The sequence below is a fragment of the Astyanax mexicanus genome, chromosome 17, assembly GCF_023375975.1.
Source record: "Astyanax mexicanus isolate ESR-SI-001 chromosome 17, AstMex3_surface, whole genome shotgun sequence".
NCBI lineage: Eukaryota > Metazoa > Chordata > Actinopteri > Characiformes > Acestrorhamphidae > Astyanax > Astyanax mexicanus.
In genome coordinates, this window is record NC_064424.1 from 38,787,626 (window position 1) to 38,804,304 (window position 16,679).

The following is a 16,679-nucleotide window of genomic DNA, read 5'->3' on the forward strand; positions in this document are numbered from 1 at the left end:
CTACTAGCTCCTCCACCACACAATGTTTACAAGATGGATGAACTCATCCCACATACACATACAACTTCTGGATTTAAAACCTATGGAATGTTTATTAGATGGAGCAAGAAACATATACAGTCAGCCTTTAAAAAATATATTTTTACAAGGTGATGGAGAAATTATACTTTATCACTTTTTTTTCTATCTCGGTTTCCTCTTCCTTTTAATTCAGTGTGAATGATGCAACATAATGGAAAATGAAAAGTAAAAAAAAGACAGGAACCTAAAGATCTAAAGCTATTCTTCTGAATTGTAGGAGCGGGAGCTGGAGCTGCAGAAGGAGCAGAGGAGGCAGGAGGAGAACGATAAGCTAAGACAGGAGTTTGCTCAGCATGCTAATGCATTCCACCAGTGGCTGCAGGAGACCAGGTACCGTCCACCAACAGGGACCCCTCTGGAGTTTTCGTTTGTAGTTTGGCTCACACTCAGTCATAAAGCCTTTACGTAAATGTGCTCTACATGTTCCTCCTGCATGTGTTCGAGTTCTACCAACAATTGATTAAGCTCTGATTGTTGTTTTGAACTGCTTGGATGTTCATGATCATCCATGCTGTCCACCAGTGGCAGTTTGTGTACACTCTTTGTTATAAATCACTGCATGCTCTGCTGTGATGTCTGAGCTTTTAGTGGGTGGGGAGATGCCTTTAAATCACCAGCTTTAACACAAACATGTTAAGCGGTTTGTGGACGTTTTGTACGCAGAAACGGGCTTCTCACAGTGCATCTCTATTTACACGTGTCTTTATGTGGGAGTTGAGTTATGGCCGTCATGTCACCACTCAGTGATTTAATTGTTGATTGTTTTTTCTCTCTCTTCCTGCTCTCTCGCTGCTACTCCTGATGCTTGGGATCATTTTTCTAATCAGGACATATCTACTGGATGGGTTAATATCATTTTTTTCAATATATTTGTGTGTTTGTGCGTATATGTGTGTGTGTGCTAAATGTTTGATTGTTAATGTGCGTGTTGAAATTATTATAGATGTGTGAAATGTTTAGCATGTATAGATGAGTGCAGGGATGACAGTTTTGAACGTGTATATCTCCTCTTTTTTTGTTATTGTATATTTTGTCTGTTGCCAAATGTCTTCATGTGTTTGTTTATGCTATTTTTCCATTCCTTCCTCTCTCCCTGCTCCTCCTCCTTGCCGAATAGCATAGCCTATCGGCGGGTTATCCGTGTGTATCAGTATGAAGTCGATGATGATCTTTCTGGAAGGTTTTTCCTGTTTTTTTCTGGTTTACCCATCTGGTCCCTCACCTCTTTTATCCCACATTGTTTGGGTTGTCTTTTCATGCACTCTAGTTTACCAAATACTAGCATTTGGGCTCTGCGTGTGCTTAGAGTCAGCTACTAACACTCACTGCTATGTGGCCATAAGGCAGGCAGATGAACCCTTCCAGCTTCCTAATCTTTAAAGCCTGGCTCCACTCCAGCACTGTTTGATGAGTGTATTTATTTCACTTTTTCAATTCTAGGGCTTTGTTTTGGTGAACCATGTCCATGCACCAGATTCAGGGTTTGGAACTGCAACTAGATTTTCTGAATAGGGATTGGAGGACCTCTTTTCCTGACCTGACAACCACATTTTCTACATATTATCTGACATTCAGAAATATAGTATTGACACCAGAAATAGTTTTCTCCTGGAGCATTTACACAAATTAAAACGATCAAAAAGAAAAGAATCAGGCCGCCCTCCGAAATATTTTTCACATGGTAAATCCACAAGTAACAAGCAAATCTGACAACACTTACATAACACTAAGTGTATTTATTAGACTCACAGATAAAACCTTTCTCAAGGTTCTCACAGTACACCAGCCATCAGTGCTGTACACAGCAAACAGATGAATATCCTTAGTGACATCAGCATCACAGGTATAATCCATCCATCGTCCTCCGAAATAGCATTCAGAATTACACAAATAATATTATATATTACCAGATGAACATATTTACATTTCATTCAAATACGATGCTGCCTACCAAGTTTTGGGAAAAAATACAAAAAGGTAAAACCCTTTCTCAAAAAGAGAGGGTTGGTGTGTTTAAAATAACAATATATATAAGTATAAGAACACGCAATTAGTTATAATATATTATCTTTATATTAAATATAAAGATCGAAGATAAACATGAAAATTCCATTTACAAATTTACAAACAGAGGGTTGGTGTGTGTGTGTGTGTGTGTATGTATGTATATATATATATATATATGTGTATATATATATATATATATATATATATATATATATATATATATATATATATATATATATATATATATACATATATATATATATATATACATACATACACACACACACACACCAACCCTCTCTTTATGAGGAAGGGATATATATATATAAGTATTATTATTTTTATTTTATTTATTTATTTTATTTTTTCTTCCCAAGTAAATGGGCAGAATTAAATTTGTAAATAGAATTTTCATGTTTATCTTCGATCTTTATATTTAATATAAATTTAATATATTGTAACTAATTGCGTGTTCTTATACTTATACTTATATATATATATATATATATATAGATATATATATATATATATATATATATATATATATATATATATATATATTGTTATTTTAAATGCTGTTTTTAAGTATGATGGATTATGATGTGACGCTGGTGTGAGTCCGGGAGTTACTCTGGGCTCTGGTGGGTTCCAGGTCCAGGCCCCATTATTACAGCCCACTTCTATCTCAGATGCGTCCCCTCCAGGTCCCATGCAGTGCAGTGTATGTAAGAAACAGATATGTTTCTGGTTTCCGTTGGGCCACACGTCCAGGAGAAATGTACATGTTATCTGGGGTGGAGTTACAGCTGTTTGGTTTGTATAGCAGTGTTGTCTGGAATACTGTAAGCCATGGAGCAACAAAGGCCTCAGATTTATCTGTGAATCTTATAAATGTATCGGGTGTTATTCGGGTAATATTTGATTTCTCTCCCTGCAAACTGAATAAACGATGGGGGAACGATGATGAGGAGGATGATGTTCTTGAATGCTAGTAGAGTAGAACTTGGCAGTTTCTAACCCTGCTGGCAGTGACCCTAATTAATTAGCATGAAATGAGTGGCTATTCTGGGTGCGTCTCGAATGGCTTTGTACTGTAGTATGTAGTTGATTTTTCACTATATAAACGTAGGTAAGTGTTAAAGAGTCTGTTATGTCGCTACATATCATGATAAAATTACATGGGTCATGGATTTGACTCTTGGAATATGACGTAGTACTACTTGGTATCACTCAGTTTGTAATTTTCAGTCTTTGTTTTGCTTTATAATCAGTAGATCCAGTTGTGTAAACATCTGAATTGACTTCTCCCTCTTACTGCAAAGAGTCCTTTGTTGAATCATTTAATTAAAGACAGAATGTGTTCAACCAGTTGATGTTTTAGTAGGATTTGAAGCAGGTAGTCAGGGTGAGGTGGATGGAGTGAGTGTGGTGTGTTTGAAAGCTGCATGATTGAAGGTTTTTCTCTGGTGTTTTCTTGGTCTGGTCTCACTGGTTTGTTTGTGGGCAGGTCCTGCATGGTGGAAGAGTCTGGAACTCTAGAATCCCAGCTGGAGGCTACAAAGGTAAGAGAGCTGCTGAAAGGAGAGTTTAGCGCATGCTGTGTGTGTGGTATAGTGTTTTTGAGCAGCACACTGATCTGTTCTTCCCCTGTGGTTGTGTGATCCGTGCAGCGTAAGCACCAGGAGATCCGGGCCATGCGCAGCCAGCTGAAGAAAATCGAGGATCTGGGAGCAGCCATGGAGGAGGCACTGATCCTAGACAACAAATACACAGAGCACAGCACGGTGGGACTGGCCCAGCAGTGGGACCAGCTCGACCAGCTGGGCATGAGGATGCAACACAACCTGGAACAACAGATCCAAGCCAGGTCTGATATGTTGACACAATAAATAAACTGGGATAATGTTTTAATCAAAACACGTATAATGAGGCCAGCACAAATTACAAATGTCATAGTCATCTATCATACAGTAAATCAGTAATGTAATTACTTGTTGGGTTTAATGTGTGACTATAGTGCAGACTGTTTACTTTAAGTTAAGGGATGTGTTTCATAAAAGATAAACTAACTGCTCAGTATGAATCAATTTCCATCAGACACAAGGCCCTATTATTTCTGCAGTGCAGAGAAGAATAGCACTGAAGAGCTTCAAGACCGCCACTAGCATCGAAACATGCAAAATTGAGAAGATTTTAAGAGAATCTGCCACAGATTTGCTAGGCAGATTTGCCGTGGGTCTGTTGATAATGTTAATGCTGTGTGAAGTAAGACAAAAACACTTTTTAACAAAAAAATGGAACATTCTTAATTGTAAAAGTCATTATTTCAGCTGGACCCTGACTTCAGTTATGACCGACAGGACTGAAGGTAAAAAGATGCAGGAAAGCAGTATTTGCAGAATTGTAGAGCATACATTGTGATAGACAGGTGGCAATCACTGATTACATCCTTATCTGTATACAAACATCAGTTAATTACCGACAGCATCACTGTGTTGTAAAGTAATAAACCATACACACTATTCTTCTTGAAATCTCGATGTATGATAATAGCAGGTGCTTTTAAACTCATTGTTGATATTTCTTTTCCAGAAACACTACAGGAGTAACAGAGGAGGCTCTAAAGGAGTTCAGCATGATGTTCAAGTGAGTTCCACCAAATCCAAAACACTTAATGAAAACCATTTCTAAACGGTTTCAGATTCCCAGACAGTTTAATTTCCTTCTTTAGGCACTTCGACAAAGAGAAATCTGGTCGTCTGAACCACCAAGAATTCAAGTCCTGCTTGCGCTCTTTGGGCTACGACCTGCCCATGGTGGAGGAAGGAGAACCCGACCCGGAGTTTGAGTCCATCCTCGACACGGTGGATCCCAACAGGTGGGTGTCCTGATGCAGTTTAACGAGTATTACCTATTTATCCAGCTGTGCATCCATTGCTTTAAGTGAACGAATTCTTCTCAATTCTGTATTTGCAGGGACGGCAATGTGTCCTTGCAGGAGTACATGGCGTTCATGATCAGTCGTGAGACAGAGAACGTGAAATCCAGTGAAGAGATCGAGAGTGCCTTCCGTGCTCTCAGCGCTGAGAACAAGCCGTACGTCACCAAGGAAGAACTCTACCAGGTACGCAGTGTAACTGCAGTGTTGACTCGGTGATGGGAAATATTGGTGAATACAAAGCAACCATTACAACTGTGTGGAGGATTAAAACCATTTCTTTCTGTTTTTCAGAATCTAACCAAGGAGCAGGCAGACTACTGCATTTCCCACATGAAGCCCTACCTAGACAGCAAGGGCCGGGAGCTCCCGTCGGCGTTCGACTTCGTGGAATTCACTCGCTCGCTTTTTGTCAACTGATCTCCCGCCCCCTTGCCTGCCAGTGACCAATCGGGATGCGTTTTCCCTTCACAAGACATCACACGGCTCAGCTGCATGAATCTGACGTAGAATTCTCTATAGCACCCTGTATCTGTATCTAGGTATCGAACTTGCTCTTAACTATTTATCTCACACTTCTTCTCTTTGTGCTTCACTGACAATAGTGTAGTGGATTTGTCTGCAATTGATTGTGGTTGTTTTACCTGTTTCAGTGCTTTGCTTGATTTTAAGAAACCTATAGAGACAATGTGCTACAACACCGTGCGTAATTCTGCAGTGTGCATTAATAAACGCTTCTGGTTAGAACTGGTAACGTTGTTCTGTGTGATTCAGTTTGTTTACTTATGTTAATTCCTGAACACAGGAACCAGCCTCCGCAGGTATAGCTCCTCCCACCACATACGTTTTAATGACTAAACATTATTTATCTTTTTCTTTTCTCTAAACTAGTCTTTCCATCTTTAGTGTCTAATCTCAGCAGCAAAATGGCTTCAGATTTACGTTTTAGGGTGCTTTTGAGAATGTTTGGCCGTTTTCTAGGTTTGTCTGAATCGCAAAGTGTAATTGAACATGATTTTGAGGGCACTATAAACTCCCACAATGCATCATAATTTATAGTACCGTAAATATCGTAGCTCACTATGTGAGCCAATTCTGTCTCAACATGCTTTGTGAGTCTTGTTACTAAGCAACAGACTGCAGAACCATCTGGAGTCATCAGTGTGTTTCAGATTCCATTCCTGCAGTCACATACTGTATATTTATTTTAAAATCAGTGGTCTGGTAGGTCCTGGGACCATTTTCTGGTTATATCAGCTTTTGCTGGTTACCTGAGCAACCCAGCACTGTGAATGATGCTGATACGAGGGCTACTGCGAACATGGAGATGGAGACCAAAACAGCAAAACTCAAGTCTTCATCTGCTCATGCCCAGCGTTTAAACAAAGAAACCAAGAATTACAACTAAATACAGGTAGTGGTGAGCTAAAAGATTCATCCCCTTTTCATCCACTCTGAGAGCAGACCACACCACAGTGCATGTTTTAAAGTAGAATTTAGCATGTTTGGTACAATTAAACGTTCACACTAAAAAGTTACAGACTGTCACTATAACTATCTACAAAATGGGTGAGTCAAATTTGGCAGTTTTATCCACTTGTCAAATTGCGTTTCCTCCAGCCTAAGACACAACCAGACATGTATAAAATACAAGCGCTCTATCAAAAAAGTGACGAGTAGAAGTGTTCTTTAAAGCTCCCGACACAGTGGAAGTACTAAGGAATTGCAAGTATTTTATTGTAAAATGCACTGAAGTACTGAAAAAGTACAGTACTGTTATTAGTGCAGTTATTACAGAAAGCAGAGTAAAAGTTTTCTTATAACTTCAGCTTGATTGCTTGACAGTGATGAGCTTCGTTGAACTCTGTGACGGTGTGATGCATCTACCGCTCTGGCTTTAGTGATAATGTGGGTTTGGAATGATTTCAAACATTTTCACAGAATCATTACAAAGAAAAAGAATAGCAACATATTTAATACCTTCACACACAAAGAAAAGACATTAATGTAGTAAAAATTATAATTAAACAATCAGAAAGTCCTGTTTTCACTCTGCCACCTCGTTGGCCAGCTGCTCCAGCACTACACTTTCTCTCGAGCTCTGCACAGTTAACTCTGCACTCAGCTGCCAGATGTTGACCGTTCCGTCTGCGTTGCCCACTGCCAGGAGCTGCCGGGGGCTGAACTCCAGACAGTATGCCGGCTGTCCTCCCGTGTTTTGGTCGATTGTAGCTGCTGGCCTCAGAGACCTCCGACCCAGATCAAACACCTGCACCAACCCTGTTTAAAAAGACAATCTGCTTTTTAATAACAACAGTAGAACGTGCTGATATCAACACGGTCACATTCACATAGGCCTGGATGGTGTGGGCAAAAGTTTCTACCACAAAATACAGGATTATATATTATCAACTGAAATTAAGAAATACAGCTGAATCTCAATAAATGAAAATATTGTAGAAAAGTTAGTTTTAGTAATTCAATTCAAACAGTAAAATTTGTACCATTAAGATTCACTACACACAATGATCTATTTCAATATTTCAATAATGATCTATTTAATATTGTTGATAATATCTTACAGCTAATCTCAGAACATTTTATATATCGTGAATATAGCGTAAAGTCATCATCTCACTCTAATCAGCTTAATCAACACAAAACACTAAAGCCTGTAAATGTTTCCTGGGTCTGGATCAGCTGTGTTCTGTAGGTGTCGTGTAAGCTGCTATATTACTCAGATAGACTACAGCTATTAACTGATGCATCTGTGCTTCTGCTACATATTAAACTACAAAACTATACTCCAGTTCATGACATCTACTTCCTGTACTTCCTTTGTTAACCCCGCTCCACACAGCTCTGACCAATAAATGGAGAATGTTCTCACATGCTTTGTTGAGTCACATTTAGTTTTTTTTCATTAAACCAAACCAAACACCACTCTTCAGTTTACAAACTCGTTTCAGATTCAGATCAATTAAACTACTGTTGTGAAAACACCTTTATCTCCTTATGTTCTTTAGGTTGTGTCTAGGGCAATTAAAAAGATATATCTAATTACACACACTTTAATCAACTAATCTAAATTAATCAAGTCAGGAGGCTTTTATTGAGTACAGGTACACAGGGTAATAAAATTACATTCCTCCTGAACCATGGTGCAACATGCAACAATACAATAGACAAAAATAACGTGCAGGAGTGTAATAATAGTGCAACATAAAACTATAACACTACAGTAAATACAGCAGACGAGACAGTTTAACAGAGAGCACAGTGCAGTACCGATACGATATAATAAAATGTGCTTAGAGAGAATAAGGTGCAGAGATGTGTAACATACTGTAACATATGGAACATATATAATCACAGCAGTAACTGAGGTAAAGAGTTTATAGTTTTTTTTAAAGAAAAAAGCCACAAATATTGCTGATAGGAATAAAGACATGTAGAGTCTAGATAGGTGGGTTTAGTACCAGCTAAACAAAAATAACTATTTTAACTGTACAATTTTTTTTTTTGTTGAGGAGCAAATGTATGAACTGGCATAGACTTACAATTCCATGTGTTTTTTTTATTATTTTAGATGTACAACTACCATACCAGCATCAGCATTCAGGCCAGAATTATAACCTGAATGAAACAAAATACATTGAGAAGTAGTTTGGAAACCACTGTTAAGCATTGTAAGAGTCCAAACAAAATCAGGCACCATACTGTAATTAGCAATCATTTAATTTTATTGACTATAGACCATTAAAATAATCATCAGATTTACTGAATGCAAAAATTCAAACAGTCACTTTTTTTACGTTCTTCGTGAGTGCTCTACGGCAGTGTGCGTGGGGGCGTGCTGGTGTCTGGCGTCACTTTTTTTACCCGGTAAAGGCAGGAATGCAGGCCCTGCTGCTGCCGTCTGCATTACACAATGTGTATTCACATCTCTGGAAAGATGCGCATTACCCCAAATCATAACAGCGGATTTTACACATCTGTGCATAGGGAGCACATAGAGTGTGTGTATGTTGTGGTGTAGTTTGGACGCAGAAGAATATATTACCCTTCAGTGTTCAATAAAGGCTAGCTCTTCTTTAGGACTGTGGACCTGCATGTGACATCGTGTGATCGTGTGATTGAGGGGGCCGAGCAGAGCGACTGTTAACCTTCATCACGTTACAGTGACCTGAACTGTAGCGCATAACCAGGAGATAATCACTGTTAAAGAACACTGTCCCAACTGTACATTTCATTACAAAGACTGTAAAAAAAATCATGTTTAACTGAATCACATGCAACAAAATGTTATATAAATCACTGTACTGTGCATGAAAGAGTGTTTGAATAGGGTTTTTTAAGAATCGGAAACTCCTGGCACATTTGTCTACAAGTCAAAACACAATAAACACTGTGTAATATAAGATTATATTTAAATACTGTGTTATAGATTTTGCCATATCAGTCAGTCTTATCAGTCTGTGATTATTTTATACTGTTTATATTGATATTGGTATTATGTCGTATTGAGCAAAAATAAGACCGGTACAGATTTTGGCCATATGGTCCAGTTCTACTGTATCACACTGAGATTATGAAATCCTACCTTGGCCAGTGACAGCAGCAAAAACTAGAGGCCTGACAGGAGACCATCTCACTCCAAACACATAAGAGTCAGAAACTCGCATGGTCAGCAGGGCTCTGGGCTGCAGCATGCTGTGAATTTGGGCCAGGCCATCTGTCCCAACACTCACAAACAGGTTTCTGTAGAGAGAAAACAGGAGCGAGAGATGAGCGTGTGAAGGAGATGAAGGAGCACAGGGTCTGTTCCTCACACAGCAGAGCTCACCTGTGAAACGGGGAGAAGTGGAGGGAATGTACGGGTCCAGCTCTCGCTGAGAAAGAGAACTGTGCAGGCGCGCGCAGTGCAACGCTCTCACCATTAGGGGGCACTGCTGCCACTGTCTGACTGCTGAAAGCACATTTAAGCACCAGACCCCCCTCAGAGCCCACCAGGAACGAGTCCAGGTCCCAGGGTGAGAGAGTCAGAGAGGTGACCCCTATATTAGTGCCACCTCTGCTCTGCAAGAAGAAAATCAACCAAAATAATTAGTGGTGCCAATCAATAAAAATTACAAATGATAAATCACATTTTCCCCTTCTTAAGACTAAGCTGTTAATAACGGGTAATTAAATGTAAATAAAAGAATCAGTGTTAGATTGGCAAAATTATATTAGAATTATGTTAGTGGTGTCGGTTACTTAAAAAATTGTGTAATAATCAGAACGATATTCAGTAGTTTAATCATTATTAAAATCATTATTTATGGGCTTCATGTGGTCCAGCAGGTGTTGCCACTATATTCAGGAGATAGTGGGTTCAAAAAAATGGAAATATAACAATAAAAATAAAATAAAATACAAAAAATTCCAATTTAAATGTTGATGTTTCCCTGGAGGGAGAAAGTATTAATTGTGTACTGGGGTTTAGGGTTGACAGACAAGAGCATTTTTATCTCAGGCTAGTTTTGAGGTTTTTAAATTAGGATATTATAATGTTCTTAGTTACTGAGATTAACAGAGAGCTTTAATGGAGAAAATAAATGCTACTTATCCATATTCCACACTCAACAACCTGGAAAGAGGGAGAACATTGGCTTTAAAAAATGGATCAAAGCAATAAAATTCGACAATATAAATTATAAATGGAAAAAAATGTTCGTTTCTCTGTGGCATCACTCAAAGAACCTTAATGTAGATGTGTAAGCAAACAAATGTTTAAAGGACTAAAGAAATGCACACCTCCTTTTTAAATATGGTTCTTTATGGAACCAAAAGTGTTTTTTCTGTGGCTTTCATTTAAACCACCTTGATTTTTAAGAGTGTGTATGAAGCTGAACATTTTGACACAGAGTCACAAAGGTACAAACCTTGTTTGATGAGCTGCTTTGAGGAACCTGTTGTCTGACCAGAGCATATCCAGAAGTTAAGCTCAGCCTGCCTTCTGCTGCTTCTACACTCCACAGCAGAATTCTGCCTCCAGAGCACGCACTCAGGACAGCCAGGTCTCCTCTACGAGCCCCTGGAACCCATTTCACCTGCACTCACACACACAGATAAGAAAACAGCGCACAAAAGATTACAATCAGAGAAGTGATTTTATATGTGTCAAATTGTCATCTGTCTGACTGTCATCTGACGTGACTGTTATTTAAAAGTTTTTATAATAATGTTATTCACAATCCACTATATATTCTATTGCTTTATATTATTTGTAATATAACGAATGGTCAGAATTAGGGTGCCATAAGTAATTTAGCGACATGTATTATCAACTTGTGACAGTTTAAATTAGATCTTCAAATGGAACTTATGTACAACCACCCAAATTCACCACCCAGGCAGATATATGGATATGATCAGCACCTGTATATACAGTATGGGTGTTTGCCAAATGAAAAAGAAGGAACAAAAAATAACATTTAATCTACCTTTGACCTTCAGCACCGTAACATGTTTTTAAAGTCCATATACTTGTATATGGACTTATACTTGAACTTGTATGAGAGTATACTGAACTAAAATATTTGTGTTGTAATGTGCTGAATAGAGCAAATTCTCTTATGTCTGCTTTTTATTTGATTTTGTTAGTGAGTTTAAATATGCTGCTGTATTTGCATGTTGACACGTTTTACACTGAAAACTTTAGATTTTGTTCCCGTTTTATATGAGCTGAACTCAAAGATCTAAGACTTTTTCATGCAAACATAAGGCCTTTTTTCACAATTGGGTCTAAATCTGCATTTTGCATTCATATTCTTTTTAAACTGCTATAAAAAGAGATAAGTACCTCATACACTGGTTCTCTGTGTGTATCTTGTGAAATCCCTGTTTGAGCCAAAACAGGGTCTTGAGTGGAACTTGTATCCCAGACTATCACCTCTCCACTGTAAAGCCCTCCTGCAGAATGAGTTTCACATAATCCACAATTTATTTCTAAATGGAAAAAGATCTTAGCATCCCATTTATTTTTCTCAGGCTTTCTGTGGCCTATTCCATTTACAGCTGGTCAATTCTTTCCTGTTCAGAATTAGGAATGAAATTAAAATGATCATATATATTCTATATAATTAAGGTAAAAACTATCAAAACTAAAATCATGACCTACTCTCCATGTGTTCCACATGATCCATCACACTGTCCAATGTTCTAAATCTAAATATACCCTACTGAACTGTACAGTGTTGAGTAATATTATAATATAAGAGTAATATGGCTACAGTTTACCAGCGATTAGAGACGGCCGCAGGGGATGGAAAGAGACACACATGACGGGTGTGGCCGTATCGATGACCATGTCCGGCTGTTTGGGATTTAATTTGCTCCGGTCCAGGTTCCAGGTGCACACACAGGACTTCTCAGTGCTCCAGTCTCCATGATCAACACTAACACAGAACACAGTGATTAGCTGAACGACATGATCCACATCAATATGATTTTTAATGCAGTTAAAAGTCTTAATCCTACAGAAGACAGACCATTAAGACTAATCTGACGGGCTCTGAATAGAACTTTTGGGATGAGCTAGAGATTAGAGAGAACGTCGGGTGGTGATTATCGAACATCCTGACCTCTTTGCTCAATGCAATCAAAGCCTCACAGAAATGATCCAGAATCTATGAAAAAGCCTGCCTTGGAAAGTAGACTCCAATAATTACCCCAACAAAAACAGGATAAACCCTAATTGAGGGTACAGAACAGCTTCAAGGTGGCACAGGGCAGTGGAGATCTGTGCAGGTGCATTATGGATCCAAACACTTTAAACTGTTCATACTTTTTTGTAATTTAAGGTAATCTAAACTGTATTTGAGAGGCTGATCATGCAGGAAGTTTGTTGGCCTAGAGGGAGGGGTGTGGGGGAGCATTGGTGTGGATGAGGGCTGTGTCTGCATCAGTGTAGGTGAGAGCTGCATGGGCTGAAATGAGGAGGGCAGATAGGTTTGGGGGAACTTGGATAGCTGTGAGCAGCAGCAGGATAAAGCAAATGGAAGTTAACTTGCTCTGAGAGCTGTGAGATTGGGAGTGCTCGGGAGGCAGCAGAGAGCAGCAGGTAAGGAGCTGCACAGATAACAGGCAGTAGTGGCAACGAGGAGAAAAGTGCCCCACAGCAATGTTCTTCAACACAAAGATGTGAAGAATGTAAAGAGTATATGGGCCATTCCACAGAAATGGGTGCCAATTGCTTGTTGTTACTTGAATTTAATTAATTTAAACTTAATTTTGTATCTTTGTTTTATCTAATAATACATATATTTAACTATTCAAAACATGTCCTGGTTTCCAAGCTGAAGATGATTACATTTTTCTCTGTCCTGTTACCCAAAACTCATGTGACATTTAAAAACACGTTTAAAAGAAAGTTCACCAATTCCTTTGATTTTCTCTCCAGAAAGTGTTTATTTTAGAAATGTTTGACTGCATGTTTAAATAATTGATATTTATAACAAAGAAAATCACTATGTATATATATGCATGCAGATTGTATTTTTCTAAAATATTAAAGCTATGTTTATGTTTTCAAGAAGACCCAAACCTAAAATTTATCAAATGTATTATCATAAAATGTATTAAACAAATGAATAAATGATGAACTAAACAGAATTGAAAAAAGTGGTATAAAACATGAAAAATAGCTAAAAGGTGGCTATGCTAAAAGCATAAGGACACTCAGCACATACTAGTGATTTTCACAAAACGTGTATTTTAAAAATAAACAAATAAACATCTAAGAAGTAATTTAGGAATAAGTGATGAGAGTGATCTCCTCAGTCATAGTTACAATAAGTATGAATAGAAAAACAAGTGAGGGTCTTCAGAGGAACCAACTGATGTAACTTTCTCTTGTAGATGTGACTTGTAGAATGTTTAAAATTCTTCAGATGGGATACTGCTTTACTGTAACTGGACTGAGTACAAGAGAAACAACTAAAATGTGTATTATAACTTTTTGGATTTGGAGTCACACAACAATGCAAAAAAATACATCTCTGAAGGATTTTATATTTCATGACTAAGTTAGAGAGCGGGGACAGTGGGGACAATTGCTATTTTTTTTTTGTGTTCGTTAGCCGTTTAGTGTTAGTTTTTTTTTTGTTTTTTAATTACAAATCTTATTTTTGCGATTAGTTCAATGTACAAGACACTATGCTTAATAATAAAATTAATTATAAAGTTATTTTGTGTGCACATTTATACATGTAATTTCATGTAGTGGAATATGCTGTATACAGGGAGGAGGAGGAGATAGGACATGGTCCTTCTCCCAAAATCAGAGACTTTATTAATGAGTAGACCAACCACTGGTCCCACCCTTCAACAAAAAAGAGATAATCAGCTTGCTGCTTACACAGTGAGTAAATGAGGGTCAGCTGGCACTGGGGAAGCCTACCCTCGATGTGGAGATCTGTGCAGGCGCAGAAGCCATTCCAAATTAAAAGGTAACATTATTTTTGTGCATATTGGAGCCAACCGCTACAAACTGTTCATGATTCTGTCATCTAGGGTAATTGAAACTTCAGTGTAGAGTATTTTGGTCTTTCTCCAATTATATAAGAGGCTGGTCTAATATAAGTTAAAATGACTGCCCGGTCATGAACTTCAACTGGGTGCCATAAATATGCATTAGTTCAGGCCATGAACAGAGAGGTGCAGAAGGGCAGCTTACCGGCCATAAGCACAGGCGATTACAGAACCAGTGCAGTTCCAAGACACGCCAGTGACCTGTAGCCCCCTCTGTTGTGCATCAGGATGCCCAAGACAATGCAAGCAAGTCACCTGTACCAGGAATTACACACACACACACACATCAGTCCTAATAGTAATATGAATTACAGCACACATGTAGCTTCTGTATGTCTAAGATTTTCACCGCCTGTTGCTGATCGACCCAATTCACTTCAAATCCATCAAAGGCATGGCTCTTGGCGTTCTTCACCAGCTCCCTGATGACCACACCCTCTACTCTACGCAGGAACTCCACCAGCCCAGGCGGGTCTGCTGAGAGCTGGAGCTGAGAGATCTGCTCCTGCGGATCTGTCTGAGTGCTGCTGTCCTCAACACACCTGACCTGAGATTCAGCTTCTGCACTGTGAACCGGCTTCGTCTGACAGCTTTTCTAAAAAAAACAACAGATCAAAACTATTTGATAAGCTATTCTCACATTTTTCAAAGGAAATAATTTATGTGTGCCACAAACAGCTGACTATTTATTAGGGGTGCGAATCACAGGCCATCTCACAATACTATACCACGATACAATAGGACAATACTACATTACGATACACTGCCCACAATAACGGTGAAATTACAACACTGTGATTCTGTGATAGTGAATACATCACAAAACAATTCTCTATGATAATTTACAGCATCTGTGTTTACTGAAGAGGATAAAATACTCCTAATTTAATAAATACCAGGAATTATGGATTTTCACCACAGGTGAATAATATTCTTTACACCAATTTCTTTGAAGAAATGTATTAAATTAAATAACTGATCATTTTTAACTGAATGTACTACGTAGACATAGACAATCAAAAGAACACTTCTAAGTATGATTTTATCTTAATTCTTTAGAGGCTCCCTAGAGGTCCTGTACTGTTACAGTACAGTAATTGTGTTTTTCCAATTTCTCTTTCTCTTCATCTTGAGAGGTAGAGTTGGTATACAGTGAATATTTGACCATATGTTCTAATCCATATTATGGCAGAAACTACTCAAATAAGTAAAGAAAAAAATACTTTAAGAAATGTGCTCCTTTATAGGCTGGATAATTCCAGTAATCATTTGCAATGTACCATTAGATTGGTACTGGTATGGCTGTAATTTTGGTTAGATTAGCTGTTATACAGTCAATCCTCCAGCAGAAGCATTTACCCTAACGTTACATCCTCTCAGAAACAGGAGAGGCTAATGATAAGTCAGATAGCGAGGTTAGCTGAGTAGCTGGGTTCAGTTAACTAAGCTACAGCTTCTACTGTCTTAAGTTAGAGGATAAAATTTCACGTACCGAGTGCTGATCCCGCTGCTGAGACTTTCTCCACGAGGACCGAACACCAACAACCTCCAGCGATTCATCCATAAACATTTTGTTCGCGTATTTCTCAGAACATGACCCTGTATATTAACTAGCGTAGCAGCTTAACTAACACGCTCGCTGATAATAAGCTAACCTACCTCTTCTGGCTTATTTATACACTGCTGGCGCGGGATTGAAGCAAAAGAAGCTACATGTGTGTGCGCTTCGTTTAATTTTAAGTCAAACCACAGGATAAGACATATTAGCTAGGTTAGCAATTTGCAAGTATGTGTTAATGCCACAGCTGGTTTATAGCGAGCCTGCCCACTTGCTTGTCTAGCCGGTATATCAGTAAATAACTGCTAAACGCTAGAGGGCGCCCGGGAGTGAGTCCTAAGCGAATAGGATTGAATTGAGCAAATCGGGTTTAAACTCAAATAAAAAATAGTAACTAATTGTCCAAGATATTCCTCAAAAATCATAAACGAAAATAAAGCATTTCGCTTAAACTAACAACGGAAATATAACTACCTACGTTCATTTTCCTCATAAAACCGGTGTTGTGCAGTGAATACA

The 16,679-nt window shown here is 38.4% G+C and overlaps 2 protein-coding genes across 14 annotated transcripts in view; one reads left to right on the plus strand and one right to left on the minus strand.

Annotated features, from left to right (window-relative positions):
- Positions 1-5,780, plus strand: part of sptan1 (spectrin alpha, non-erythrocytic 1) — a 40,316-nt gene extending 34,536 nt beyond the window's left edge. For 8 of the 13 annotated variants that reach the window (XM_007233910.4, XM_022676473.2, XM_007233911.4 and 5 more), the window contains 9 exons: positions 299-411; positions 909-926; positions 1,199-1,261; positions 3,596-3,650; positions 3,759-3,955; positions 4,681-4,734; positions 4,820-4,966; positions 5,065-5,212; positions 5,321-5,780. In XM_007233910.4, coding sequence (XP_007233972.3) covers positions 299-411; positions 909-926; positions 1,199-1,261; positions 3,596-3,650; positions 3,759-3,955; positions 4,681-4,734; positions 4,820-4,966; positions 5,065-5,212; positions 5,321-5,446 — 921 coding nt within the window. In that variant the 3' untranslated portion in view covers positions 5,447-5,780. The remainder of the gene's footprint in view (positions 1-298; positions 412-908; positions 927-1,198; positions 1,262-3,595; positions 3,651-3,758; positions 3,956-4,680; positions 4,735-4,819; positions 4,967-5,064; positions 5,213-5,320) is intronic. The other 5 variants (XM_049466619.1, XM_049466620.1, XM_049466623.1 and 2 more) reach the window with 2 other exon arrangements.
- Positions 5,781-6,983: 1,203 nt separating this feature from the next.
- On the minus strand, positions 6,984-16,505 carry dync2i2 (dynein 2 intermediate chain 2). Its single transcript, XM_007233909.4, has 9 exons — positions 16,095-16,505; positions 14,952-15,197; positions 14,748-14,857; positions 12,311-12,468; positions 11,874-11,983; positions 10,954-11,121; positions 9,873-10,105; positions 9,630-9,787; positions 6,984-7,306 (listed from the first exon to the last, which is right to left on the minus strand). Exons 1-9 carry the CDS (start codon positions 16,170-16,172, stop codon positions 7,074-7,076), a joined length of 1,494 nt encoding a protein of 497 aa, XP_007233971.2. The 5' UTR covers positions 16,173-16,505; the 3' UTR covers positions 6,984-7,073.
- Positions 16,506-16,679: the final 174 nt, after the last annotated feature.